This window comes from Xyrauchen texanus, chromosome 9, assembly GCF_025860055.1.
Source record: "Xyrauchen texanus isolate HMW12.3.18 chromosome 9, RBS_HiC_50CHRs, whole genome shotgun sequence".
NCBI lineage: Eukaryota > Metazoa > Chordata > Actinopteri > Cypriniformes > Catostomidae > Xyrauchen > Xyrauchen texanus.
This window is the reverse complement of record NC_068284.1, coordinates 39,481,847-39,509,717: the sequence shown is the minus strand read 5'-3', so window position 1 is coordinate 39,509,717 and position 27,871 is coordinate 39,481,847. Positions and strand designations below refer to the sequence as shown.

At 37.4% G+C, this 27,871-nt stretch overlaps 1 protein-coding gene across 1 annotated transcript in view; it reads left to right on the top strand.

The window, feature by feature from the left end:
• LOC127649212 (kin of IRRE-like protein 1) overlaps positions 1 to 27,170 on the top strand; it is a 52,517-nt gene extending 25,347 nt beyond the window's left edge. The window contains exons 2-15 of the mRNA XM_052134216.1: positions 5,312 to 5,464; positions 6,768 to 6,921; positions 7,882 to 8,038; positions 9,125 to 9,275; positions 9,372 to 9,477; positions 9,557 to 9,705; positions 10,297 to 10,424; positions 10,984 to 11,110; positions 11,731 to 11,831; positions 17,415 to 17,631; positions 17,813 to 17,920; positions 18,620 to 18,744; positions 20,300 to 20,380; positions 23,448 to 27,170. Of these exons, the coding sequence (XP_051990176.1) occupies positions 5,312 to 5,464; positions 6,768 to 6,921; positions 7,882 to 8,038; positions 9,125 to 9,275; positions 9,372 to 9,477; positions 9,557 to 9,705; positions 10,297 to 10,424; positions 10,984 to 11,110; positions 11,731 to 11,831; positions 17,415 to 17,631; positions 17,813 to 17,920; positions 18,620 to 18,744; positions 20,300 to 20,380; positions 23,448 to 24,005 (2,315 nt within the window). The 3' untranslated portion in view covers positions 24,006 to 27,170. The remainder of the gene's footprint in view (positions 1 to 5,311; positions 5,465 to 6,767; positions 6,922 to 7,881; positions 8,039 to 9,124; positions 9,276 to 9,371; positions 9,478 to 9,556; positions 9,706 to 10,296; positions 10,425 to 10,983; positions 11,111 to 11,730; positions 11,832 to 17,414; positions 17,632 to 17,812; positions 17,921 to 18,619; positions 18,745 to 20,299; positions 20,381 to 23,447) is intronic.
• Positions 27,171 to 27,871: the final 701 nt, after the last annotated feature.

The following is a 27,871-nucleotide window of genomic DNA, read 5'->3' as shown; positions in this document are numbered from 1 at the left end:
GTAGATACAGTATGAATGTGCGCAGGCACTGTGCTCACTCATTGATGTTAATGAGAGCTGATGTGTGCAGAGAGGTTAGCATGTTTACTACACTTAAAAAGCAATTAGCGCAGCAGAGAATTGAAATGAAAGAGTGAATAAAATATGGCTAGAAGCAGATGGAAGGGAAATAAATGAGAAAGTGTTTGTGTGAAAATGGATTTGTAAAAAACAAATAAAAAACTGGATTGAAGGCAACATACAAACTCAGACTGTTTTATCTTCTGAGAATAGAATAAAGAAAGACACTGACTAAGGTTATGAGAAGTTTCTAGAAAATGTAACTTGTAGAAGTTGAACTTAGAAATTATGTGTAATTACACTGTTTACAACTTTTGAAAGGATAGTTTTCCCCAAAATAAAAATTCTGATCTAATTTATTCACCCTCATGCTGTTCCCAAACTGTATGACTTTTTTTCTTCTGTGGAACACTAAAGACACATTCACTTTTATTATATTGAAAAAAGAGCAGCATCAACAATTCATAATTTCATAAATAAACAATATGGCCAGTTACTTTTGCTCCACCAATGAACATACTTTAACCATTGCATGTCACTGAGCAATGCACAGACTGATGGACAATTTATCGGAAAGCAGAGTGATACAGACAGTGAAAAGTTCTAGTGCTTTTATACTAAATATAAGCACTCTTGGAATGCCGCTTGTGCTATTAAATTACTGGACCATACCAGAGACTATTTAGCAGAAACGGAACACTTCTATTAAAATGAATGGGAGAAATTGGAATACCACTGGTAACGGATGTAGAACAGGAAGTCCAATCGCCATCACCTTTTAATAGCCAATCACCTTTTAGATACAGACATTGCCTGTCAATCAACTTGAGTGTGCATGTGCATTAGCTAAACTAGCTTGAAAAATTGCATTTTTTAATGTGAACTGAGCTAAAAAAGCTACGTTCTTTGATTGTAATCTTGACCAGCTGTTTTGGAGATTTCTGTCTTTCCCCATTCGAGTAGATAGGAGCTGCACGCTTATGCTACTTGTTTACATAGAAGATAGCTGTCCAGCCTGCCCGGGAACATTCTAAAGATGGCCTCTGAGCGAAATGACTTGCCTTGAAAGGGACTTTGAAGTACCTATGTTTTTCTTGCAAGTCAGTTCACTGGCAGCCATCTTTGGAATGCACTCGAGAAGCTATTTCTAGTCATGAATGTGAGGCTAATGAATGGGGAAAGACCAAAATCTCTAAAATGGTTGGTCAAGATTACGATTAAAGAATATGTTTCAAATCAGCAGTAAAATCTCACAACACTGGTATCATAAATTGTGTTTCTTTACCTCAGATTACGCAAAAACTAAATTTTTTTCGATGTAACAGAGCGGAGGGCGGGGCCAGGTCGTGATTCTACACACCTGGCCCCTTATCAGGCTAATCAAGCCTCCGAGAGGGATAAACGGATGGTGGTGCGACAGAGAGAGTGCGTTTACGGGCAGCTGTCCGTCATATGTGTTTGTGTCTTTTGGGTTAAGTTTGTCATTAAGTATGTATTTATATTGTCAAGCCGGTTCTCACCGCCTCCTTTCCATTAATCCCTTTACACTCGGCTTGTATAGCTAATACGCATGTGTGTTCTGGAGTTGATTGACCTAGGCGATGGCGATGTCTGTATCTAAAAGGTGATTGGCTCTTTTACTTGTAAGGTGGGACTTCCTTTTTACATCCTTTGACTGTTGGCCATTCCAATTTCTCCCATTCATATTAATAGAAGTGGCCCGTCTCTGCTAAATAGTCTCTGACCATACCTTAGTATAATGGCAGTTAGATTTTAAAGGCTAAACATTCTAAAAATAGTCAGTAGGTGCTGTAAGTGATTTTAGCCATTCTGGAGCTTCCACAAGACTGAGCCGTTAAATTAGAAACGCCCCTTCTTTCCAAAACAACACCCTCCAAAGACAGTGATGAGACCGTCGCAGAACAGTAGAGCAGTAGTGTTTTCTTTCCAGGCACGTGCCGTGGACATTGAGACTGGGCAAGCTTCAAAAATGTTCAAGACACATTATTAAATGCTGTGCCCAAAACACATTATACGGGTGGCTGTAATGTCACGGAAACTATACAGATGTAAAATGTTGACTTAGAACCCAACAGTCAATGGAAACAATGATGTCAAAATGGTGAACTTCATGACCAAATTGTTTTAAATTCAGGACAGTAATATTGCTCATATAACACAAATATAGCCATAGTGCCAGAAGAGCTTGTTTTGACACAACAAAAAGAAAAAGAAAATACTACCAGCTGGCTATATGTTTCACCATCATAGGCCCCATACGTCACTCTTCCTACAGTTCAGAACCACTGAAATAAACAGCAGCAATTAACTAATCTGACCACCGAAGACAACAATCTTAACCTGAATTCACAAAGAAAATTTAACAAACAGGGCAGCCTAAATTTCTTAAAGGACACCAATTATGCCCCTTTTCAGAAGATATAATTTAAATCTTTGGTGTCCCCAGAATGTGTCTGTGAATTTTCAGCTCAAAATACTCTACTGATAATTTATTATACCATGTTGAAAATGCCCATTTTTGGGTGGGAATAAAAACTAGCTGTTTTTGTGTGTCTTTAAATGCAAATGAGCTGGTGCTCCCCGCCCCATATCCAGAATAGGGCGGAGTTTTGACATCTCTGCTTCAGATAACTAGACATCAATAGCAATATGACTGACAGTGAAAATAGTGGTGTTCAGTCCTATATGTGTGAACCAGAGTCAGACACTGATGAGGGAGAGACTCCGTCAGAAGTAACAACTTTGAGAATGAACCAGGAAGATTCCAAATGGTTATTTGATACATTTATTTATATAAATGTACAGTTTTTTCAGCAGTTTTGCAACAATGGATGAGCAACACACAGAAATACTGTTACAATGTTCGCTATGTGTTATAACAAAACAACACAAACAGACATGTCCGTCGGCAGTGTCCGTCAGCAGTCATGGGCTGGGCCTGTACAAAGTGACTTTACTTTTATACAGAATCTGCTTGTTCTGTGACAGTGAGACAGATACAAAAAAAAAGAAAAAAGGATTGGGTGGATTTTTATCATTATAAGGTGGTTGTGTACACACACTCCCAACACATTTATGTTAAACAGACACTGCGCCATAACATTATAACAATAAAACAGACATAACACAAGAAGGATGATTTTCAGATCACCACTTCATAGCCTAAGACTAACCAGAAACAATAACTTAGTATTTTGCTGTTTATACAGTGCTGTCACAGAGACAGGATTTTCATAGTGAGGTATCTCGAGACACTTATTTCAATGATATATTTCAGGGAGAAGGAACATTTTCTGCATACCATTCCATAAAATATGACAAAATAAATCACTTACAGCTCCTTTAATCTCCCCTTTTTAAAAACATGTTTTAAGTATAAAGTCATTAACATTGGCCTGCAACTCAAAAAGTGAAAATCATCTAAATCCTGCTCCAGTTGCTTAATTTTTATTGTAATCATGTCTGTAACGTTTCTCTCTCTCTCTGTCTCTCAATGACGTTTGCACTTGCTGGCTCTCCTTTTCTAAATGCTTAAAATTTGGCAGCAGTAGTTTAGGGATGTTTTCCTTATACTGTAGCATTTGGAAATACTTCAGAGTTTCTGAAAATACACACGGATAGACTCGCAGACGACGAACCAGTCTATGAATCAGACATCAGATGTTTAGTCTTTGTTCTAAGGGCACATCTTCATCACTGATGAATAGTTAACCAATGAAGATACTTTGAGCGTTCGGAAGGTCCTGACCAGTATCTGTGTGATTTTATGTATTGCGCTGATGCCACGAATGGCTGATTATATAATTGCATGAATAAGTAGGTGTACAGGTGTTCCTAATAAAGTGCTCAGTGAGTGTATATGTATTAAAGGAGAAGTCATGAAAATTCCCACTCACCATGTCATTTCCACTATATCTCAAATTCTCTATTCTGAGGTGGAAACGATGGGAATGGGAACATTTTTAATTATTCATTTGTCTTGCTTAGCTAAAATTGTATTTATTCTAAATAAACACAAATGAATACACACAAATAATATAAGTTTTTGCTCATTTGGCAAAAATAATAATTTCACACAATCAATATTTACATTTTCTATGTTTATTTAAATCTGTGTAGATTTTCAGTTTTAAACATGAAATAATTTGTATTTTTATAATGGATTTTCATAGTTAAAATTGAAAGTCTTATTTGATTTTCAGTAAATAGTGTGTCATTGTCATTAAAGGCGTTTGGTCACAATATTCAAAAACATATGGTGTTTGGCATCAAATGGCATCGATGGTGTCCATGTGACTTTTGAAGTCCATTGTAGAGCTTCAGCAACTTAAAATGTTTTCACACAAAGCTATAGATTAAAATGAGTTGTAATGGTGCTTTTTATTTTATTTTTTTATTTAATGGTGTTTTCTTTGTCACTTTGGAACCTTACAGCCTCTGGACCCACTTAGTTTTGTGATATGGAAACAAAAAAAAGCATCCAGTACATTCTTCTGCATTTCTTTTTTCATGATCCATGAATGAAAGAAAGTAAAACAAGTTTGGAACAAGGGTGAGTAAATTATTAGATTTGGTTTGGGTTTGGATGAGGGTGAGTAAATGATAGCAGAGTTGTCATTTTTGGGTGAACTGTTTTTGTGTGAGGAAGAGTTTTATGACTTTAAGTGAAATTCTCTGGAGGTGAACACTTTCTTTTTTTCCTCCTTTATATTAACGACTTTTGCCTTAATTAGCTAATTGGACTGTTACCAATAATCCTGGAGGAGTGGAGTGATCCTGAGGGGGAGAGAAAGGAAGAGTGACGAAATTTTTAGAAATATGTCTTCGCCAATGACGTAATCGTGAAAATATTTGGGATTTGGCCTCAAGTGCCTGTGTCTGATATATGTTTGTTAAAATGAACTTTTTAGTAAACTCCTTTTTGATGATATATGTTAGGGGATACTATGGTATTTACTCATGTTGTTTCAAACTCGACCTTCTTAAAAGGAGTTTAAGGAATAAAAAAGCAGACGTTAGGCAGAATGTTAGGGACTGGCAGCCTCAGTCACCATTTAATTTAATTGCATCTTTTATCATTCAATAAAAGTGATTGTGACTGGAACAACATCAGGTTAAATAAATTATGACAAAATAATTTTTTATGGAGGGGGGGTAAACTAACCTTTTATTATTTAAGGTGGAGCCTCATCTCTCTCTCTCTCTCTCTCTCTTTGTCTGTGTCTCTCAGTATTTTGCGGTCCGCGGTTCTCGCAGGAGCCTGCAGATCAGTCTGTTGTGGTTGGGGAAAGAGTGGTTCTGTCCTGTGTGGTGTTTAACTATACCGGCATTGTACAATGGACCAAAGACGGGCTCGCTCTTGGCATCGGAGAGGACCTGAGGGGTGAGCACACAAACACACACAATCAATCGATCACACTAACATGGACCATGTCAATAAAACATACAATACATGGCCAAAAGTATGTGCACACCCAAACAACATGAAATGCTTGTTGAACATTTAATTTGAAAACCATGGGCAATAATCCCTCCATTTGCTGCTGGAACATGCTGGAAGATGTTGGAACATGACTGCAGGGATTTGCTACCATTCAGACACAAGAGCATCAGTGAGATCAGGCACTTATGTTGGGGTTCATCTCAAAGGTCACTAGTTTTTTGCACGCCAAACAAGTTCTTCCACATCAGCCTCAGTAAACCATTTCTTTATGGACCTCGTTTTGTGCATAGGGACAATGTCATAATAGAACAAAAAAATAAATAAAAAAAAATCCTCCCCAAGCTGGAAATTACTGGAATAGCCAAACCCATTAATTAGAAGGGGGTGTCCACATATTTTTGGCCATGAAGTGTAAATGTTTTCCCCCTCCTTTAAAAAAATGATGCAAGAATTCATTCTTCATGTGTTTTTCTTTCATTGTCCAGACATTGCTATTTTCTCTTTGTCCTCTGTTTCATTTCCTTTTTGTCTGTGTTTTGACATGTTGATCTTTTGTCTGCGTTCTAATCTCAGACACATACACATATAGAAGTGCAAACACACACACAGGTTAAACATCTGCTTGGTGATTGGTTGAGCCAAAGGATGATGTAATCATTGCCAATACTTTTGTCCTCCTGGTATCCAGATCAATGATGTCATAGTTTGTGTGTGTGAGAGAGAGAGAGAGTGTGCAGTCAGAATGCCAATGTGCTGGTGTGCTGCCCTCTGCTGACGAACACATGTACTGCAAGACACAACAAAAGATGTGAATAAGTGTGTTTGCCAGTAAATGCTGCATGTGTATGTATTATTACACTGATTGTCTAATAATCAATTTTATTTGTCGGAAATCTGTATGGGGGTTTTGAAATTGTACATTAGCTTGAGTTATTGCCATTTGTTGGATGCATTTGAGCTGTCTATTAATAATGAGCTGAAATGATATCCATAAAACAGCAACATTCATGCATTCAGTTCAATTATGAATTTAATTGTGTATATGGGTTATGCTGGGAATTTTCCAGCACTTACAGAGAAGTCTTAACAGCATCATTAGAAAGGAAAGGGCATCAATTTTTTACAAAAAACAGAAACACTTGCCCAATCCACAATGACACATACAAGGAACCCAGAGATGGCAGTTCATTGTCTATAATGTGATGGTGATTGTATAGCAACAAAATGCATGTGTGTTTTTCAGCATGGCCGCGGTATCGTGTATTGCGTATAATGGATGTTGGACAGTATAATCTAGAGATCACGTCAGCAGACTTGTCAGATGACTCGCTGTACGAGTGTCAAGCCACAGAAGCCGCTCTGAGGTCCAGAAGAGCCAAATTGTCTGTTCTGAGTGAGTACACATGACTATGTTCAAAATAGCATACTATTATACTATTTGTACTAATATGCTATGTGCAGTATGGAAAAGTTCTGTATGCATGTTGTATACAACAATGTGTAGCATATTATACAATGCTGTCAACTTAATCTTCAATTTGCTGTGTAATGAATTAATCAAAAGCGATATCAGCCATTATTTTAACATCACTTGCTTGAATTTATTACATATAATTGGATCAAAAATGCAAAATAGCATACTTTTTTTTTGGTCTGCGATAGTGGAAAAGCACTCACTGAATTAAATGTGCAGTGTTATGAAGTCATGTGACAACAATGTATTTTGACATGTCAATAGCAATTTGATTTTTCATAAATTTACACATGATTGCATAACTGCTTGTGTATCTTTTCACATTAAATTTTAAAAAAAATAGTATGCAGTATACAGTATGCACTGCGCAGTATGTAGTCAACTAGTATTCCATTACAAGCGTAGCCACTGATACACAGTACAATCTAATTTAAATATTAATTGTTCTGTAGGGACACTAATAAGAGTTGCACTGCTCCCTTACAGCAATTTTGCCAACTTTATTCTCTCTGTCTCCTTTTTATATGTAAAGCTTTACTGACATGATGTACAAAGGTGTACATTTCCATTACACATTCACTATTGAGAAATCAAATCACTTTATGGTCACGTTACCACGCACACTGTTTTAATTATACAAATCTTGAAGTGTTTGTAGCACAACAATGCTGGAACACAAATTCCACATCTGTAGAACACAATGTACACAGAGCACAACATTTTTTTTCTCATGTTGGTGGTATGAATGGTATTTTGTATATAATTTACTGAACATAATAAGTGTTTATAAATATTTAATCTAAAATATAAAAATTTTATCACAGTGTGCAGGTCACCTTCAGCCTTGTTGTCCATCTTTCTGGTTGTCTGTCTTTCTGTGTAGTCCCCCTGAAGGTCCTGTAATTGAGGGCTCTCCAGAGATCCTATTGACTGCAGGAACCTCATATAACCTCACCTGTGTTTCTAGAGGAGCAAAGCCAATGTCAACCATAGAATGGTACAAAGATGGGATTACAGTGGAGGGAGCTCATACCAGCACTGTGAGTGAAGACTCTCTCTCTCACACACACACACACACATACATACACACACACACACACACACACACACACACACACACACGTTACTTAGCAGAGGACATGTCATAGACTTTATTTTTTTTTATATCAAGCTAATGGATTTACTATAGATTAAACCTAACCCGCACCTTAAACCTAACCCTAAAAGAAAACGTTCTGCATTTCCAGTTGAGGATGTTCCAAAATGTCCCGAAAATAGGTTGTCAGTTTTAGTCCATTTTGTCCCCTAGCTATTGCTACATTAACAAAGAACAGACATTTGTGAACATAAGATCACAGACATACAAGTGAAAAACATGCAGAAACATACAAACATATGAGGCTCAGGTGGTAGAGCGGGTCGGCTGCTAATCGCAGGGTTGGTGGTTCGATTACCGGCCCACACGACTCCACATGCCCTGGGCAAGACACTGAACCCCAAGTTGCTCGCAATGGTAGGCTAGCACCTTGCATGGCAGCACTGCTGTCATTGGTGTGTGAATGTGTTTGTGAATGGGTGATTGGGACACAGTGTAAAGCGCATTGGTAACCTCTAAGGTTAAAAATAGTGCTATATAAGTGCAGACCATTTACCATACATTTGTAAGGACAACAAAAACTCAAAGTGAATGAATGTACAGCATTCCTAATAGATTTTCTATCATAAATTGGTACTAATCCTCATGGATCCTAATGAGATCATTTTAAGATCCTACTGGACAGTAGCGATTCTAGAGGGGAGGGCGGTGGCAGAAGCTCCCAGCCCCCAAAGTCAGATGATGTAACAACATAGATCATGGTTAATCCAGTATGATCTTATTTGATTCTTAGAGAATTATTATTTTATCCCATCAAGAGTTTTATGATTGTTTCAAATTTATATTCAAATTTTATGTTAAATATGTCCTGTAGGATTTTTGACTCTGGTAACAGGGCATATGTGACACAAGTACATTCACACATATACACACAAATGTAAAAACAGATGTTTTCTTACCACACACTTGCACAAAAGCAGTTAGCTTTCATTATTAATGGCCTCTATTTCTCAATCCCCAACCCCCTCAGGAGCTGTTAGCAGACAGAAAGAGAGTGACAACGCGGAGTTTTCTGGAGATACAGCCAGCAAACACAGACACAGGACAAAATTTTACCTGCATGGCCTCAAATCTGGCCGCCCCTCTAGGAAAAAGAGCCACTGTTACCCTCAACATCCACCGTAAGTGTTTTTGTGTGTACATCTACTCACTCTGCTGTACTAGCATACTCTACATCCAAAACAAAAACAGAACCCTGATGATCTCTGTCTCTTCAGACCCTCCCACTGTCATTCTGTCCATAGAGCCTCGCTCTGTTTTAGAAGGAGAGAGAGTTGCTTTTACCTGCCAGGCCACTGCCAACCCTCCCATTATGGGCTACAGGTTAGTGTGTGTTGTGTGGGTGTAAATGCTGTTGTCAGTGGTGTGCTGTGCTTAATTTGCCTGTGTGTGTGTGTTGTAGGTGGGCTAAAGGAGGTGTGATTCTGGACGGAGCGAGAGAAAGTGTGTTTGAGACAACAGCAGATCACTCGTTCTTCACTGAGCCTGTTTCCTGCCTGGTCTTTAATGCAGTGGGCAGCACAAACGTCAGTATATTGGTGGACGTTCACTGTGAGTATCTCTTGAATCCAGCCATCCATCTATCCATCCTCCTCTTCATCTCTCAATTCATCCTTCTCTTCAGTCATCTATCTATCCAGTCATTCATCTCCTCATCCTCTTCATCCATCAACATATCATCCTCTCCATCCACCCTCCTCTACATTAATTTATTCATCCATCCACCTGTCCATCCATAAATCATCCTCTCCATCCATCTATCCTCCTTTTCATCCATCCACATATCATCATCTCCGTCCATCCCTCCATCCATCCATCTATCTATCATCCTTTCCTTTCAACCGTCCATTCATTTTTTTCTTTATTCATCCATCCAGCCACCTATCCACATCTAGTACCAGAGTTCATTATGCTGTGTTTCCATTTTGGGGGGAAATCACTCTACTAATGGCTTATTTATAGACTGAATATATTCTGCAGCTAGTGAGCAAAATTCCAGTAACCATTTTCACAATCCATTGCACATAAAACCATTTTGTGCTAGTCTTTGGATATGTGAGTGATGTGAAAAGATTACATGTTTGAGACTGTAATGGACATTAACATTCATTCCTCTGTTCATTTTTTTTTTCTCTCTCATAGTTGGTCCGATTCTAGTGGTGGAGCCAAGGCCTGTAACAGTTGATGTTGACTCTGATGTCACTCTCAATTGTAAGTGGGCAGGAAATCCTCCACTCACCCTCACATGGACCAAGAAGGGCTCTAGTATGGTGAGTGTACACTAGATATGCACCATACACCCTACAAAATGCACTACCAAAAAATAATGTAGTACAGCAGATGTACACTAGCGGTACCCAAAACAAACATCTGTCCCATCCCTGCTAAAAAGACAAGTTTAGCTCAGCATGAATTTCCATGCTCATCCAAGCTGGTTTTTGCTGGTTTGTTGCTGGTCTACCTAGTGGTCATGTTGTTCATGTTAGTCTTGCTAGTTAAGAAGCCTTGCAGAGACACTAGCATTCGACGCTTGGAACCAGCTTCCAAATAACACAACATAATGTATGCTGATGCCTAGCAATGCTGGTCTTTTTAACAAGGAAGAACATGCACCAAACCCTATATATGCTCTTCGACTATACCAAAAGAAAATAAACACACACATGCCAAATCATTATTCATTATTCTAAGCAGGTCCAAGAGGATGTTTTTATGGGGTCTGCTAAACCCACACAAAAAGACATATCCTACTGTTCGTCAAGAAACATTAAATAAATGGCAAACGATAACGATAACTTATCTGTCTGTGTTCCACTCTTTCCTCTTCAGGTCCTTAGTAATAGTAATCAGTTATTCCTGAAGTCTGTAAGTCAGGTAGATGCAGGACAGTATGTGTGTAAAGCTATCGTGCCCAGAATCGGCGTCGGAGAGACAGAGGTCACACTCACTGTCAATGGTCAGTAACACACACACATGTACATATAAGCTACACAAAAGTACTCTTTTGCAAATATACTGTACACATGAGTGAACCTGCAATTCAAACGTATTTGCACAGCTGTAAATGATCTGTGGTGTTTAAAGGCATAGTTCACCACAAAATTACAATTCTACTCACCCTCATGTTGCTCACCTCATGTGAAAGCCTCAGGTTTGAACATCTGGAAAATACCCACATTTTAGAGCTTGGATTCAAGGCAAAGTTTTCAATAAATAAAAATAAAATTTTAGTCTGATCCTCACACATATATATTGATACTGAATGTCTTCAGAAGACATGGAATATTTTACAGGACTCTTATGGATCACTTTTATTGTACTTTTTTGTCCTTTCTGGAACTTCACAGCAAATGTCACCATCCACTTTGTGCTTTTGTATAGAAAAGAGCACCCTGGACATTCTTTGAGCTATTGACTTTAGTTTTTCCATAAAACATTTTTAAAAACTACTCAAAAGGGTAATGACAGCATTTGAATTTTTGAGTGAATTGTCCCTTTAAACACCTTGATAAACCAGCTAAAAAAAAAAAGTGGACAGCATGATATGCATCTCTTACGATCTGATTGGCTGTCCAGGACCTCCAATTATCTCAAGTGAGTCAATCCAGTATGCCGTGAGAGGAGAGAAGGGAGAAATCAAGTGCTACATTGCCAGCACCCCTCCACCAGACAAAATTGTGAGTTGAAATCCTACTCTACATACACGCATAGCTTTACAGCATTTCATCCCTGTAGCTTAAATAAAATTCAAGGATATTCATAATTTAATGTCTAAGAACAGCCTACAGAATTTAGCATGCTATGGATTACCAGAGACAATCATTTTTATGTGCTCACTTACAATGGAATTCTAGAGGGTGTAAAAGTTGAAATGTGCAGTTCAAATTTTTGTTAAAGCACTTACTGTACATAAAAAAAAGCCTTTTAAAAGTGTACATTTGTCTAAATCATCTTTTGAGGAGGGACTATTTGTTCAGTGGAAGAATGGCAAATGCATGGGAGTGTTGGGAATCCTGTATGCAAACAATAATACATATTTCATCTCTGTTTGGTGCCACTAATAATGTAAGGTAAGGTAGTTTATTTATATAGCACAATTAAAAACAACGGGTAGTTGACCAATGCGCTGTACAATTTGTAAACATATGCAAAGAACAAAAATACACAAAACACTAATATTGTACAGCACATACATCTAACTTCTCACATAAAAACAAGCTACTAATATATCGGCAACATATCAGTAAGAGTTTGACAAGAAAGCAAGAGAAAAAAGATGAGTTTTTAAAAGAGATTTAAAAGATACCACTGTGGATGCAGTTCTAATATGCAAAGGCAAACTATTCCATAGCTTCGGAGCCATCACTGAAAAAGAACGATCTCCCCAACATTTTCGTCTAGACCTCGGGACAATCAATAATTTTTGGTCAGAGGACCTATGTGATATTGACGGTAAGTATATCTGTAAGTGTATCTGCGTAATAGGGTGGTGCCATACCATTTAAAGATTTCAAAACAAACAGCAAAATCTTAACTTCAATCCTATACCGGATTGGCAAACAATGTAAAGAAAACAAAATTGGAGTGATGTGGTCCCGCTTTCAAGAACCTGTCAACAATCTTGCTGTGGCATTTGGAACAAATTGCAATCGTGTCAATGTTGACTGAATAATCCCTACATATAATGAATTACAGTAGTCCAAACGTGATGACACAAATGCGTGCATTACACACAGCAGCTTAAATGGAATATTCCATTTATGCCATAATGTTGATTGCCACAAAGATTTATCTGGACTCACCCCTCGTTTATTAAATGAAAGTGATTACAGTAAGAAACTTACAATGATAGTGAATGGGGCCAGTTCATAAACGCTACAATACATGTTTCAAAATTTAGTTTAGTGTGATAAAATCGCTTATTAACCTTATCTGTGTAAAGTTATATCCAATGCCGGTTTCGTTGCATTACTTTTCACATATAAGGTTAGTGATTTAAATCAGGTATAATGTGGCTATATCTTGTATATTTTAGTGTTTATGGACTGGCCTCATTCACTTCCATTGAAAGTGCCTTTCTGTAATCATAATTTGGCTTTTTTAAAATAAAGTAGTCAACTTTTTTGTGGTAGTCAACATAATGGCACAAATGCTGTTGATTGAGCTTAACTTGTATTGCACCCAGAATATTCCTTTTAGGACATGCTGCCTCTGAAATATGTAATTTGACTCTTTTCTATGCCAGTTTGGTGATTCCTTCTGTAGATTTTTATTTGTTATATTATCATAATCTTCACACTAGACCTGATTGAAAAATGTGTGTCTAATAGAGAGAGAGTGAGACACTGCAATGTCAATGGAAGCATGAAAGAAATAGGTCAAGTAGATATTAAATGAGATAAAAGATGAGGCGGGCTGTCAGGAGGGGGAAGAAAAAGAAGCCCTGTACCTTTCAGTGTCGATTATCACCAGCAGCTGACAAGACATGACAGACAAATGAGTGAGCTTTTAACAATCTCAGCACTTTACTCAGTGCTTTGCCACTTTACTTTTCTCTCTCTCTCTCTTTCCTTCCCTTCACCTGTCCTTGTATCCATCCCCCTCTTTATCGCTTTCCTTCATCCACCTTTGCATCAAAGCAGTACATGTACCGTACCATTAATCCACAGCAATAGTACATTTGTGTTGCCAAAGCAAAGCAGAAAAAAGTAGTGCAGAATAAGTGCCAACAATTAAAACATTTTTTAAATGGTGTCAAATAAAATCACAAACAATCAGCTTTTTAAATTTTGTCATCACCCTCTAAACCCAAATGACTTTATTTTATAAAACTTAAATTATACATGCAAGGGACTGAGAGCATCAGTCACCATTCACTTTCATCATATGGACGAAGTATGCAATGAAAGTGAATGGCAATTGAGGCTATAATTCTGCCCTTTGTGTTTTATGGAAGAGAGAAAGCCATAAAGGTGTGGAATGGCATGGGGTGAGTAACTGATGACAGTATTTTCATTTTTGTGCTAATTATTCCTTTAACAAAAAGTAATGACTTACACAATGTAATGAATGCCAAGGTAAGACAGGTGGATCTAATCACAGCATTTAATAAAACTCAAAACAAATCCAAAATGTCAATAAATTCAAGAAACCGGAACACAGAAAACACTACAGCCTGCAAAGGATAAGAACCGACAAAGGCACAGGAAACATGAGGGCATTAGAAACACAAGACTTAATAAGGTTAACAAGATTAATGAACAAAACACACCTGGGAGCAATAAAGGGGAGCACAGAGACACAAAAAACCAAAATCCAAACTTTAAACTAAAAGTCTTAAACCTCCTAGTGACCTCTAGTGGCCACTAGGAAAAATGTCCCAAATATATTAGACAAGGTAACATAAATTGAAAACTGTTATTAAAATAATAAAACAAGATTCAAATAAGACTACAATAATAGTAGTCAAAATTATAGAGGGCATTAATAGTCAAAATGAGCAGAAGTTTAGTTATAAAGGCACATACTATCTCTCTCTCTCTCTCTCTCTCTCTCTCTCTCTCTGACTGCTCTCTGGATAATGAGAAATGGCACAACATGGCAGGCCTTAATGTGAAGACAGTACTTATGAAATAATAAATAATGGAATGAATAAGGCAGGCGAGGAAAGGAAAGGAAAGGGTCCGTATGCTTTTGTTCTTCATCCTCTCATCTTTCTTGTCGCATCCCCTCTCTCGCTCACTCTGTTGTTAGGTTGAGAGGGACATTAGTGCTGTGAATATTTGATGAAGTGTTGTTCATTTTGTATGAAGTATCTGCTCTTCCACAGTTCAGAGCAAAATCCTAAAAGTGTGTTAGTGCCTGTGAACCCTTGCCCATATGTGTGTGTGTGTGTGTGTGTGTGTGTGTGTGAGAGAGAGAGAGAGAGAGAGAGAGAGAGAGAGAGACAGACAGACAGACAGACAGACAGACAGACAGACAGACAGACAGAGTAATGTGAATGTAACAACTTTGTATGACCACATTTCACTTTTGACCAATGTGTGTGTGTTTGTGTGTATGTACTGAGCTATAGTTTGAGGACAAAATTGTCAACAATAGTGAGTTAAATCTGACAAAAGCTCAGTTTGGGGGCATCCCTGATTGGAAAGATTTAGATTGTAAATAAAGCAAAAACTGATTTCCTAATTAAAAAAATGCAAAAAGTTTACTTTTAAGGGTTGGGTTAAGCTTTGTGGTTTAAGACTACACAGGAAGCACGGCCTCCCCTAAAATCAACCTTCTATAAATAAATAATAGTAAATTACTTATTACTCTATGTGACTTTCAATATTTTAGTGAATAAAAGTGTTAATCACTTCAGATCACTATGGCTCTGTTTGTTCTAGTAACGTAATGAACTTTTTTTCTATATGAATATGTCCATAAAATCCAGTGGACGCACAGCCCACATTGTGCTATTGAAGCCATTTGTCAACGGAAGTCTAAGGCAGATACCTGTACCATTCAAATCAATGGCGCAAAAGATCGATGTTGATTGGATGAAAGGATATAAACACATAATTTTGGTTCCCGTCCGGACGCTCTTCTTTTCTGGGAGTCTATGGAATCTTCATGAGAATCTGATTGTCAATTAGAAATTTAAATTTCACTGTATTTTTGTCCCGCCTGGAAACCTGGCTTCTCTATATGATGATAGTTTGGGCTCTCAAATGGGAGGGACTTCACAAAAAACAATAATTGAAATGATGTTGTACATGAATGACAGTGTGTGAAAAGAGTGTTCAGTTATTTGCAATCTGGCGTGACATCTGTTTCACCTTCCATAATTGGATTATTTGCCTATTTTGTTGAGATGGAGGGGGAAAAAAACAGTTTTGAGCTTATGTAGTTATTTTCGTTAAGTCATTTCACTGTTTGAGTAGTAGTTTGAGCAGCTTCGGAAGCAACAATGCAGATACCAAAAACTATCTGCTTTCAAAAAGCACCAGCCACCACATGTTTAGTCTGGAGTAATTCGTAATTATCTTTATATATTAGTGTGAACTCAATAAGGTGTGTGTGTGTGTGTGTGTGTGTGTGTGTGTGTGTGTGTGTGCCGTTGTATTTTAATCAAAGTCTTTCTAGCAAGTTAGTTCACTTTCAGCCATCTTTGGAACACTCTCGAGAAGCTATTTCCAGTCATGAAAGTGCAGATTATGATCAAAGAACATATTTCAAATCAGCAGTAAAATCTGACAACACTAGAATCATAAATTGTGCTTCTTTACTTGTTCCCGGCTTGTATAGCTAATGGGCGTGTGCGTTCTCGAGTTGAATGGCAGGTGATGTCTGCATTTTCTTTCATCTTCATTTGACAAAAAAGGTTTTATTTAAAAATACAATGAAAACTGAATGAAAAGTTACACCTCACTCCAGGGGTTGCTTGGCCGCTCAGAAAACCGAATCCTCCATTCATCTGCATTTAACTACCAGAAAGTTTGATATCTCAATGGAGACAATTTTACTTTAGAATAGCAATTTTTTTTTATGAAAAATTATAATTGCAAGGATTCATACCTATGAATGGAAATAAGCTTCAGCAGTCTCTATAAAAGTTTTTTTTTAAATCCTCATCCAGTAATTATATTTGAATGTGATTGTTACATCCTGGCCAGCACTGAAAAAAGTAACAAGTATCACGTGACAGTGCCGTCTACATGCTGTTTCGGTAGCGGTCAGGACCTCTGGACAATAATTTACATTTGATTAATTCTACTGATAAACTTTAATAAAAACAGACTTTTCTGCCATCATTTACTCACCCTCATCGTTCAAAATCAGTATGACTTTTTTCATCCGTGAAACACAAGATTGAGGATGTATCTGTATCGGCCGTGCCAGGCTAAAGTTTAAACAAGGCAGGAGAAAAAGCAGAGGAACAGAAATTGTGCACATCGGTTCTAATGTTGTATTTTCACTATATTTGTTGAATGTGTGAAAGTGAACAAGATTTGAGGACAGGTCAGTCTTCCGCACCCCCCATGGGGCATGCCCCACACTTTGAGAACCACTGATCTTAAAAGTGATTGGCTCTTTTACCTGTAAGGCTGGACTTCCTTTCTAAATCTGTTGACCGTTGAGTGTTCCAATTTCTCCCATTCATTTTAAGAGAAGTGGCTCGTCTCTGCTAAATTGTCTCTGATTTTAATTAAAACATTACTTTAACATGTCACTTTACTAATGTGTGTTTTGGTATCCATGCATGTTTTGTTCTAAAGGTTTGGGCCTGGAAGGAGAATGTGTGGGAGAAAGAGAGAGGGACATTATTAGAGAGATACACAGTGGAACAGAGCACACCTGCGTCACAGGGAGGCGCTGTTCTCTCGACACTCACCATCAATAACGTCATGGAATCTGACTTCCAGTCAACTTATAACTGCACTGCATGGAATGCATTTGGACCAGGAACCATGATCATCAACCTAGAGGAAACAGGTCAGAATACACAATACACCGTGGATAGAAAAGAGGATACAAAAGCTCTATATGGCAAATATAATGTATATAGACCTACTACTGGTCTCTCTCTTAAGATTTAGTACCTGAGATTTAGTATCTCTTTCTCTATTTTATCAGTAGTGTCTGTAGGTTTTATACCTGTCTTTCTCTCTCATAGATATAGTGCCTGTAGGTGTAATAGCAGGTGGATCTGTCGGATCTTCCATTCTGCTGCTTCTCCTCCTGTTTGCTCTGATATTCTATCTTTATCGACAACGGAAAGGCAGTGAGTACACAGTCTGTGTGTGCGTGCGTGGCTTGTGCTCCATGTGAATCTGTTTGTGTTAAATCTATCCAGATTATCATTGTGATTCAGAAAGATTATAAAAATGAAAATACAAGTGCATTAAAAGGCAATATTCTACAAATTGGATAAAATCAATAAATTAAGTACATACTTCTTGATTGGACATTATGTAGTTTGATGCTATCTTGTGGCTAGGAGAAAGCAAGAAATCAAGCCTTGGTAAAGTATAGTAAAACATTCTTGGTAAAAATCATTTTCTTCTTTTATTGCAACTTTAGGATCAACTAATATCAAATACAAAATATCAGTTTTACTTAGGTAAAACAGGGAATAATTATTCATTTATGCTTCTACAAAAAGTTCAGAATACTTACAGTTATGGAACTAGCTTGCTAACACAAAGGTTGCAAGTTCAATCCAACGTAACAGTAAAATGAATAAGATCACAATCATGCTTTCCAGGCCAATGTGCTTTATATTAAGTGTATTATGACACTTAATATAAAGTACTGATACTCCAGGACAAAACTGTATTAATACAACTAAATAAACCAAACATATTGCTCTAGTCTACAGGTCATTCCTATTAAATGTTGTTATTTAATGGAAGTATTCAATTATGATTACAGTCAGTGATCTGCTATGAAAATACAAATAACTTGACTGTTGCATTTACAGGTCGTCGTGGAGTCACATTGAAGCCAGACATTAAGGTGGAAACGGTCAACAAGGAGACGCACAGTCTTGAGGAGGAGACCGCCAGCGCCTCCACGGCAACACGAATGGTAAAGGCTATGTATTCCGTGAGTATCATTAGCAAAAGCTGAACATCCAGGTTGTCTGATTTAAAGGGATAGTTCACCCAAAAATAAAAAAATAAATCAGTAATTGTTTACTGACCCCTGAGTTGTTATAAAGCTGTATGAATTTATTTTTCTTAACCCAAGAAAAAGAGAAATTGTGAAAGAATTTTGTGCTCAGTGATGTCATACAATGGACACCTCTTCAAGATTCAAAAGAATGCAAAAGTGTAATTCAGAAAGTCTAATAAATTATCCCATGAGATTCATGATTGTTATGAAAGTATACGATAAGGTTTGGTGAGAAAAAAAACTAAATCTAATGTATTTAGTGAAACTGCTGACCGGCCGTTGATCTCCTGTGCACATTCATGATAGGGCATGAGAGCAACAGTTCATGCAGCTCCTGCACACTACATGGGGCATGGAAGCTAAAGCTCACTTTGTTTGTCTAAAAACAGGTCCGCCACAGCGATAGTGACAAAAGAACACAACACAGTTGCCAGAGAACAGAAATTACCAGAGAACAGAAATTACCTAATAATTTTCTGTTAAGGTCCATACATATATATGAAAAATTTAAGTAATAATACAGTTAATAATTTTATCCAAAGAATTCCTAAAAATTCAATTTAGAGGTGTCTAATTCAATTATTGTATTGGGATCAATATCGGCGATATTGGCCTAAAAGTTCTTTGTATTGGATCGAAAAGAAAATAAGTTGTATCGCCCATCCCTAATGTTTAGCAAGTTTTGTTCTCTGGTTTTTGTGTAGCGGTGTTGTGTTAATTTGTCCCTATCACTGTGGCTGAGCAGTTTTAAGATGAACAAAACGGTTTTCAATTGAACGCCCCATGAACGTGCATTGGAGATCAAAGATCAGTCAGCAGTTTTACTAAATAATACATTTGATTTCGGTTTGTTTCTCACCAAACCTTATCGTATGCTTTCATAACAATCATGAGTCTCATGGAATAATTTATTAGACTTCTGAATTACACTTTTGCATTCTTTTGAAGCTTGACGAGGTGGTCACCATAAACTGCCATTGTATGACATCACTGAGCACAATTGTTTTTCACAATTTCTCTCTTTGTGTTAAGTAAAAGAAAGTAAATCATATAGGATTTACAACAACATGGGGGTGAGTAAACAATGACTGAATTTTCATTTTTGGGTGAACTAATCATTTAAGGTCAGACTTACTGTTTTGTGGTCAGCAGCTTTTCTTACGATTTCGGTACTATGCCTGAGGTTCATATGGTTAATGAACAGCAAGCATTTTACTTCTGGATTTGACTCATTTCTTGGGTTGTTTTCTAAAGGGTGCTCTTTTACAGGTAAAAACAAAAAAGTGAAAAAGGTTCAATGATCGTGAAAGACACTTTCTTGCCTTTTCCACCACAAACTAAAGAACATCTATTGTTCAATTCTGATAAACCTGATGTCCTGTTTTCCTCCCCCTCCCTCCTTCTCTTCCTCCCTCTCTCTGTGTGTGTGTTTTGTTGTTTGATGGTTTAGTTTCTTCCCTCTGTCTCCCTCTCTCCCTCCACCCAGCCTTTCAAAGATGACATGGACATGAAGCAAGACTTGCAAAGTGACACGCTGGAGCCCAAGGTGGAGGAGTATGAGCCCAAGGTAAGAAACAGAGATGCTTAAATGAGAACACTAGTGTACTATTTATGAAGGCTATATCTTTAACACCAAGTATATCTGCTGACTCTGTTGATTTTCTCCTTGATTCTTTTAACTCAAAAGTTAAAAGTGTAATTGATGATATTGCTCCTGTGAAAGTCAGGAAGAAGAGTGGAAGACAAAAAGCACCTTGGAGAAACTCAACAGCAGTGCAAAAAATGCCTTGAAAGGTGATGCATGCACAATTATTAGCTAAAATACTTTCTCCTCACCCAGTTTAATATGCTCATTGTGGTAAATAAGCCATTGGAACATTAACCCGCTTATGTCAGCAAGGGTCAGAGGTTCTATATATACAATGGCGAGAAAAAATATGCAAACCCTTTGGAATTACCTTTTTTTGTGAATACATTTGTCTTAAAATCTGGTTTGATCTTCATCTACAATGAAGATCAATGTGATTTAATCAACAATCACAATCTGTTTTAACTAATAATATAAATTATAGTTTTTTTTATTGTAAATATTGGATACATCATTCAAACATTCACAGTGTAGGTTGGGAAAAAGTATGTAAACCCTTAGGCTAGTGACTTCAACAAAAGCCAAGTCAGGAGTTGCCAAGCCTGGCATACAATTAATGAAACGTGATTGGAGGTGTGGGTTAGAGATACTTTGACTTATAAAAAGCCCTCAAACATTTTGAATTTGCTATTCTCAAGAAGAGTCTGCTGACGTGGACCATGCCTTACAAAAAAAGAGATCTTAGAAGACCTACAATCAAGAATTGTTGCTTTGCATGAAGCTATAAAGGGTTACAAAGTCATCTCAAAGAGCTTAGATATTCATCTGTCCACAATTAGACAAACTGTCTATAAATGGAGCAGATTAAGAACTGTGGCTACTCTCCCTAGAAGTGGCCGTCCAGCCAAGATGACTCAAAGGGCACACCACAGAATGCTCAATGAGGTAAAAAAAAAAAAACTAGAGTAACAGCTAAAGACTTGGAGGAATCATTGGAACTGGTTAACATCTCTGTTCATGAGTTGATTATAAGGAAAATATTAAACTGTCATAGTGTCAATGGCTGGACACCATGAAGGAAGCTGCTGTTTCCAACAAAAACATAGCTGCATGCCTGAAATTTTTTGACACCTCAATGCCACTGGGATAATGTTTTGTGGACTGTTGAAACTAAGGTTAAATTGTTAGGAAAGAACTCACAGCACTACGTATGGTGTAAAAGGGCACCACATTCCAACAGTGAAGTATGGTAGCTAGGAGCCTCATGATTTGGGGCTACTTTGCTGCTTCTGGACCTGGACCACTTGCCATCATAGAGGGAAAAATTAATTCCCAAGTTTATCAAGACATCCTACAGATTAATATCAGAGTGGTTGTGCACCAGCTGAAGCTCTGTAGAAGTTGGGTGTTGCAGCAGGACAATGACTCACTACAGAATGGCTTAAAAATAAGAAAATCCACCATTTGGAGTGGCCCAGTCAGAGTCCAGACATTAACCCAATCGAAATGCAGTGGAATTACCTCAAGAGAGGCGTTCACACCAGACATCCTAAGAATATGACTGAGCTGAAACAGTTCTGTAAGGAAGAATGGTCCTAAATTAATTCTGAACATTGTGCAGGTCTTATCTGCAACTACTGGAAATGCTCACTATATGAAAAAAGTCATTTTTGATCAAATCTAGACAGGCCCCATTTCCAGCAGTCATCACTCCAACTCTTTATCCTTAATACGATTAATCATGCTAAATTGCTAATTTTGTTCTAGAAAATCACTTGCTATTATATCAAACACAGTTGAAAGCTATTTGGTTTGTTAAATGAAGCTTAACATTGTCTTTACATTTGTTTTTAGTTACCACAGTATTCAATAGACTGGCATGTCTTAAGGTCAATATTAGGACAAAAACGAAACAGCTTTCTCTAGCAACTTGTGTAGTCAATTGTTGTTTTGAGGAATGAAGGCTATACAGTGCTTGAAATTGCCCCCCACACACAAAATTTCATACAAAGGTGTACACTACAGTCTTCAAAGACAAAAGGACAGAAAGAGACGTGGAATGCCAGATACAACTAAACAAGAGGATAAGTACATCAGAGTCTCTAGTTTGAGAAATAGACACCTCACATGTCCTGAGCTGACAGCTTCATTGAATTCTACCCACTAAACACCAGTTTCATGTACAACAGTATAGAGAAGACTCAGGGGTGCAGGACGTATGGGAAGAATTGCAAAGAAAAAGACACTTTTGAAACAGAAATACAAAAAGAAAAGGTTAGAGTGGGCAAAGAAACACAGACATTGAACAACAGATAATTGGAAAAGAGTGTTATGGATCTTAACTTCATTGAGCTTTTGTGGGATCAGCTAGACTGTAAGGTGCATGAGAAGTCTCTAGAATTTACTCAGAATGGTATCAAAAACAAAAAACATCCTGTGAGCAGAAGTTCTGTGGACAGATAAGCCTTGTGGATGTGAGAGTTCAACAGAGAATGGCCAGACTGGTTTGAACTGACAAAGTCTACAGTAACTCAGATAACCGCTCTTTACAATTGCGGTGAGAAGAATATCATCTCACAATGTTATTCTGAGATTCGGTTTGGCACTGTTTTGGTGGCACGAGGGAGACCTCCACAATATTATGCAGGTGGTTTTAATGTTGTGGCTGATCGGTGTATAAGCATCTTGTCCCATTTAACTGAATGCAACAATATACCGTACGAATGGATTTACAGACAATTTACACATTCATTTTGCTATTGTATTTATGAATAAGCCCCATTGATTTAACATTTACACAAACATCCCCATCATACACACACACAATGAGTACACTAACATACATAATGAGCTATACAGATACACAGAGATTTGCTCAGACCTATACAGTGTCCACATGCACATAGACCAGACACATACCTTCTATCTGCACACCCAAGTAAGGAGCTTTCTTGACACTGTTTAGACAAACTCTCATACAAAAATGCACCCAGGTGCAGCACAGTCATTTTTTGACTACTGTCATTTTTTTTTTTTATCATTTCAGGACCCTACTAATGGCTACTACAATGTTCGAGCTACGACGCATGATGAGGTTCGCACGTCGACCCGCTCTCTTCTGTATCAAGAATTCCGCCCACCTTATCCTGCATCGGTTTCCACTTCAGCCGGCGGCCTAGTGACCAACATACATCCCGCACCCACAGGCCGTTATGAGCCTCGCCCGGCTTCGCGAATGCCCCACAACACTTACACCCATTTTAACACAATTGCAAGGGCATCACAAATCCAGCCCCCACCCAACCCTGTCTCAAAGACCACAGACTATTGTGGAGAGCGTGGCCTACTGGAATCAACCAATCCACTAGCTTTGGACAGCTACACTTATTCAACGACACCTCAGTACAGGATGGGGTTTGCCCCACCTTTGGAAGCAGGACAAGCCTATGAAATGTATCCTACGGGACAGGGGGTGGGGACAAGTCAAGGCGTGGGGCAAGATACTGGTGCGGGGAAGTACACTAGCTCCACCCAATTTCCATATTCAACCCCTCCTACAGAGTACTCTCAGAGACACACGCAGAGAATGCAGACTCATGTGTGAGACAAACTCACTCACACTGTCCATCTCATGAAAGCACTTCTCTGGACGCAAATATGTGGCACACAGAGGTAGTGTACTCTTTTATACACACCAGTTCATAAAACAGTTATGTCCCAAACTCTCCGTCCATCACAACAATGTGCAAACACACACTGCGTTTTCTACCTTTACAACAGAACTTTCTAAAGGAAAAAGTGCCAAATTACAGTTGATTAAAAGAAAATTACTGAAACAGAAGAGAAAAACGCAGGTCACAGAGAGCACGACAACATATGGAGCATCGCCAACCATACACTGAAAAACAAACCATTTTCCAGTAAAAATATCTAAACATTCTTAAAACAAGATCAATGTACTTGAGAAGCAAAACTGCATAAGATTTTAAAGTTAGTTTATCCAAAAATGAAAAGTCTGTCATCATTTTCTCACCCTCATGTTGTTCCAAACCCATAACGCAAAAGGAGATGTTGGCCAGTCTGTAAACTTCACTCACCGTTCATTTTAATTTCATCTTTTTTCCAAACCTTGAAAATGAATCGTGACTGAGGCTGTCTGTCCCTATAATTGTACTTAACATCTCTTTTTCTGTTTCATGTCAGAAAAGTCATGTAGGTTTAAGTCAATGGAGACTGAATTTCCCATTAAAACTTTTTATATATCTTAAAATAAGTTTATTCTTCTTACCCAATTGGCAAATAGTTTTCTCTTGTTTTAAGTGTAAATCTAGCGAAATATTATATATGCAAAAGGAATATTTGGGGTTCAATACAAGTTTTGTACACCATTTATTTCGACTTGTCCCTACTTAAAAACAACATCTAAACCTTAAAATACTCACTGTTACAAAGTATAGCCACAATATGTAAATGTGTGATAAAATAGCTTACTAACCTTTTCTGTGTAAAGTTATAGCCAATTTTACAACTTTGTTGCCATGACGACGTAAGCCCTGTAATCCTGCAAAAACGACAATATAAACAACTTCACAGCTCAAATGATACACGTTTTAACAGAAGAATTCATTTAAGTGCTTTTATAAAATTATAAGCTTCACATTTCAACCTTTTAACCCTTTACAAATTGGCCCCATTCACTTCCATTATAGGTACCTCACTGTACCCTCCATTTAAAAAATGTATATATATTTTTTGTGGTAACCAACATGCCACAAATGCTGTTGAATGAGCTTGTATTTAATTCCTTTCTGGATGCTTAGATATTTTCCTGCTGGAATACAAGACAAACAAACTGATTATTTGCAGTGTATGACATTACCATTCTTCCTCCTTTCCAAAATGATCTGCAAATGTGGCAGAAGTGGCAAATCCCAAACTCTCCAAATCTCTTCCTTCTTGTATCAGCATATCGTCCCTCCACACCAAAATAAGCCACTGCAAAGCAGCCATTAGATGTTTCTCCATGTGAAGTGTGACTGAGTCACTTAATGGCTACTCTTTAAAGGACCAAGAAGAATTATAAAGGCTTGAGGGCACCAGAAGCCATAAACAACTGGTAGTAAAGCCCAGTGAAAGCCTTATCGCTATGCACTGGAGTATGCACTGGACAGGAGAGTGTACACTGCTAAGACCTGTTCCACCACTCAACCTAATAAATATGATGTTGTACATTGAGGCCATTTCAGGTGGGATCACATTGATTGTATAGTTTACTGCGTACTTAAAAAAAAAAAAAAACAGCAAGTAATATTGCAGAACAAATCAATCAGTTGAAAAATACTACTAACGCTGTTGACAATCAATTGTGAAATAATTTGCCGAATGGTCAACATTCCAACGAACAACTCACTTGAGTGCAGATGGGCCAGCCGAACAATATCTCTACAGCATAATGCCTGCACTGCCCGAACTCCTCTTAGACTCTTCTTATTGGTGGACTTGGATGGTCAAGGGAGATCTGAGTATCTGGGTAAATGCCACCAGTGCTTTTAACTCTGAAAAGCTGGACTTTATGTAACATTTTAGGAATTTTTAAACACAGTTGCTACTCACAGTGTGTCAAAGTGAGCTTACAGACTCTTTTCTGAACACACGCTCTGCCTCCTTCCAAGAAAACCTCACAAGTATTTGACACTTTAAGTGTTAATAAATGTGTGCGAGTGTATGTTTTTGCTCATGTTATGTGAAGGAACATTTTGAATGTGAAACTTTGGTTTGTTCAATTTCCATGTATTTGTCCTTAACACTTTCAAAAGTAGATTAGTGTGCTTTTCCATATTTCCGCATCTAAACGAAACTGCTTTGAAAGCGCTTTTATAGTATTTTTCTAAGAGGGTGTAAAAATGTTTTTTGGCAAGTAATATAAAGGAGAAATGGTCAAACTAATTCGTTATGTTTAGGATATGTACATCTGTCTTTGTTCTGTAAAGGGAAGTTGAACCAGATAACTGAAAAGTTTGAAATAATTCTAAAAATGGAAGCAATTTGTTTCTAAAGCACTATTCCTGCATAACACAAGACAACTAAAATTGTCCTTTATGCAAAATATAGAAGGGCTTATCCTTGTCCAAATTGTCCCTTGGTCCAGAATTTTGCCAATAGTTTTTCAAACTCAAAATATGTAATGATCAAAATAGGAATAGTTTTAACAAATTAGCAGCACTGTTCAGTTAATCAAGTATACATTTTATAGTAAAATGTTTATTGGTGCTGAATCAATGAAATCTTTTTAAAATTGAAATCATTGCATCTATTGAAAATGTTATTAGGCAAACGATTGAAACTATAAATGTCTTTTTATATTCTCTATATATCCACATATCAAATATTTTGGATATCTCACAATGGTTTCGAGACCTAATTAGCACTTTTTACTGAAGACAGGACAACAAATCCCAAATGAGCAAATTTACATATCAGAAATGGAAAAATTAGACAATGAATGCGCAATATTGTAAGTAAGTATAAGTGAGCGTGTGTGTGCGCGTGCGTGTAAATGAGAGTGTGAAAGCATGTGTGACTCCATTTCATCATACTCGTGTTAAAAAGCACTGTACTGTGCTTATGATTTTTAGTCATAAGCACAGTACATACACAGTACAGTTTGATTCATCTTTTAAAAATGTACAATTCGAAAGAAAAATAAGATTCATATGCATTTGCCCATAACAATTACATTATTATTTTTTCAATTGTGTTTATTTTTCCACAGTATTATGAAATAAAAACATCTCTTTCATAGAACCTCAGAATGTCATGTCATTTTTTTGCAATTCAGTGGACGTAAATCGCGGCCATTTTATCTTGTTTTCCACTGCACAAGCATATTATGATTGTTGCCATTCTAGATCTGTGAAGGAAGCAATATGGGATGTTGGAACACTTATCACTGGATTTGCCAACTTTTCTCAAGTTTGAAAGATACTTTGAGTTTTGTCTTACTGAGCTCTGCTGGTTCCAGACACCACTTCAACAAATAAATGTGGTTCTTTCTCTTTCAGCAGTCAATTCTGCTTTTACAGCAGATCCTCCAGAGTGATGAACCGTGTACAAAATTCTAATTTTCTCTTGCTGTGGATTTGCAGCATGAACTTTACTGTACATTTCATCAGCAATCATGTCTTTACTCTTCAGACAGTCAGCTATTTCCATCACTTATTTAACTCTCTGAATGAGTTTATCTCTGTTATTGTCCACAAAATCAGAAGACTTTTTTTATTATTATTTAGAAAAGTTGATTGTGTATCTAATTGAAAGGTTAGGAATTGAGGTTATACCTGTAAGTCTGTGAGCAGGAGGTTCTACACCATCAGTTAGTGCTATTAATAAAAAAGACATTTGATCATTGAAACATTTCTGTCATAAAAATCCAAACTACACAATTGAGGTTGCACAGATTAAGCAAGAGAT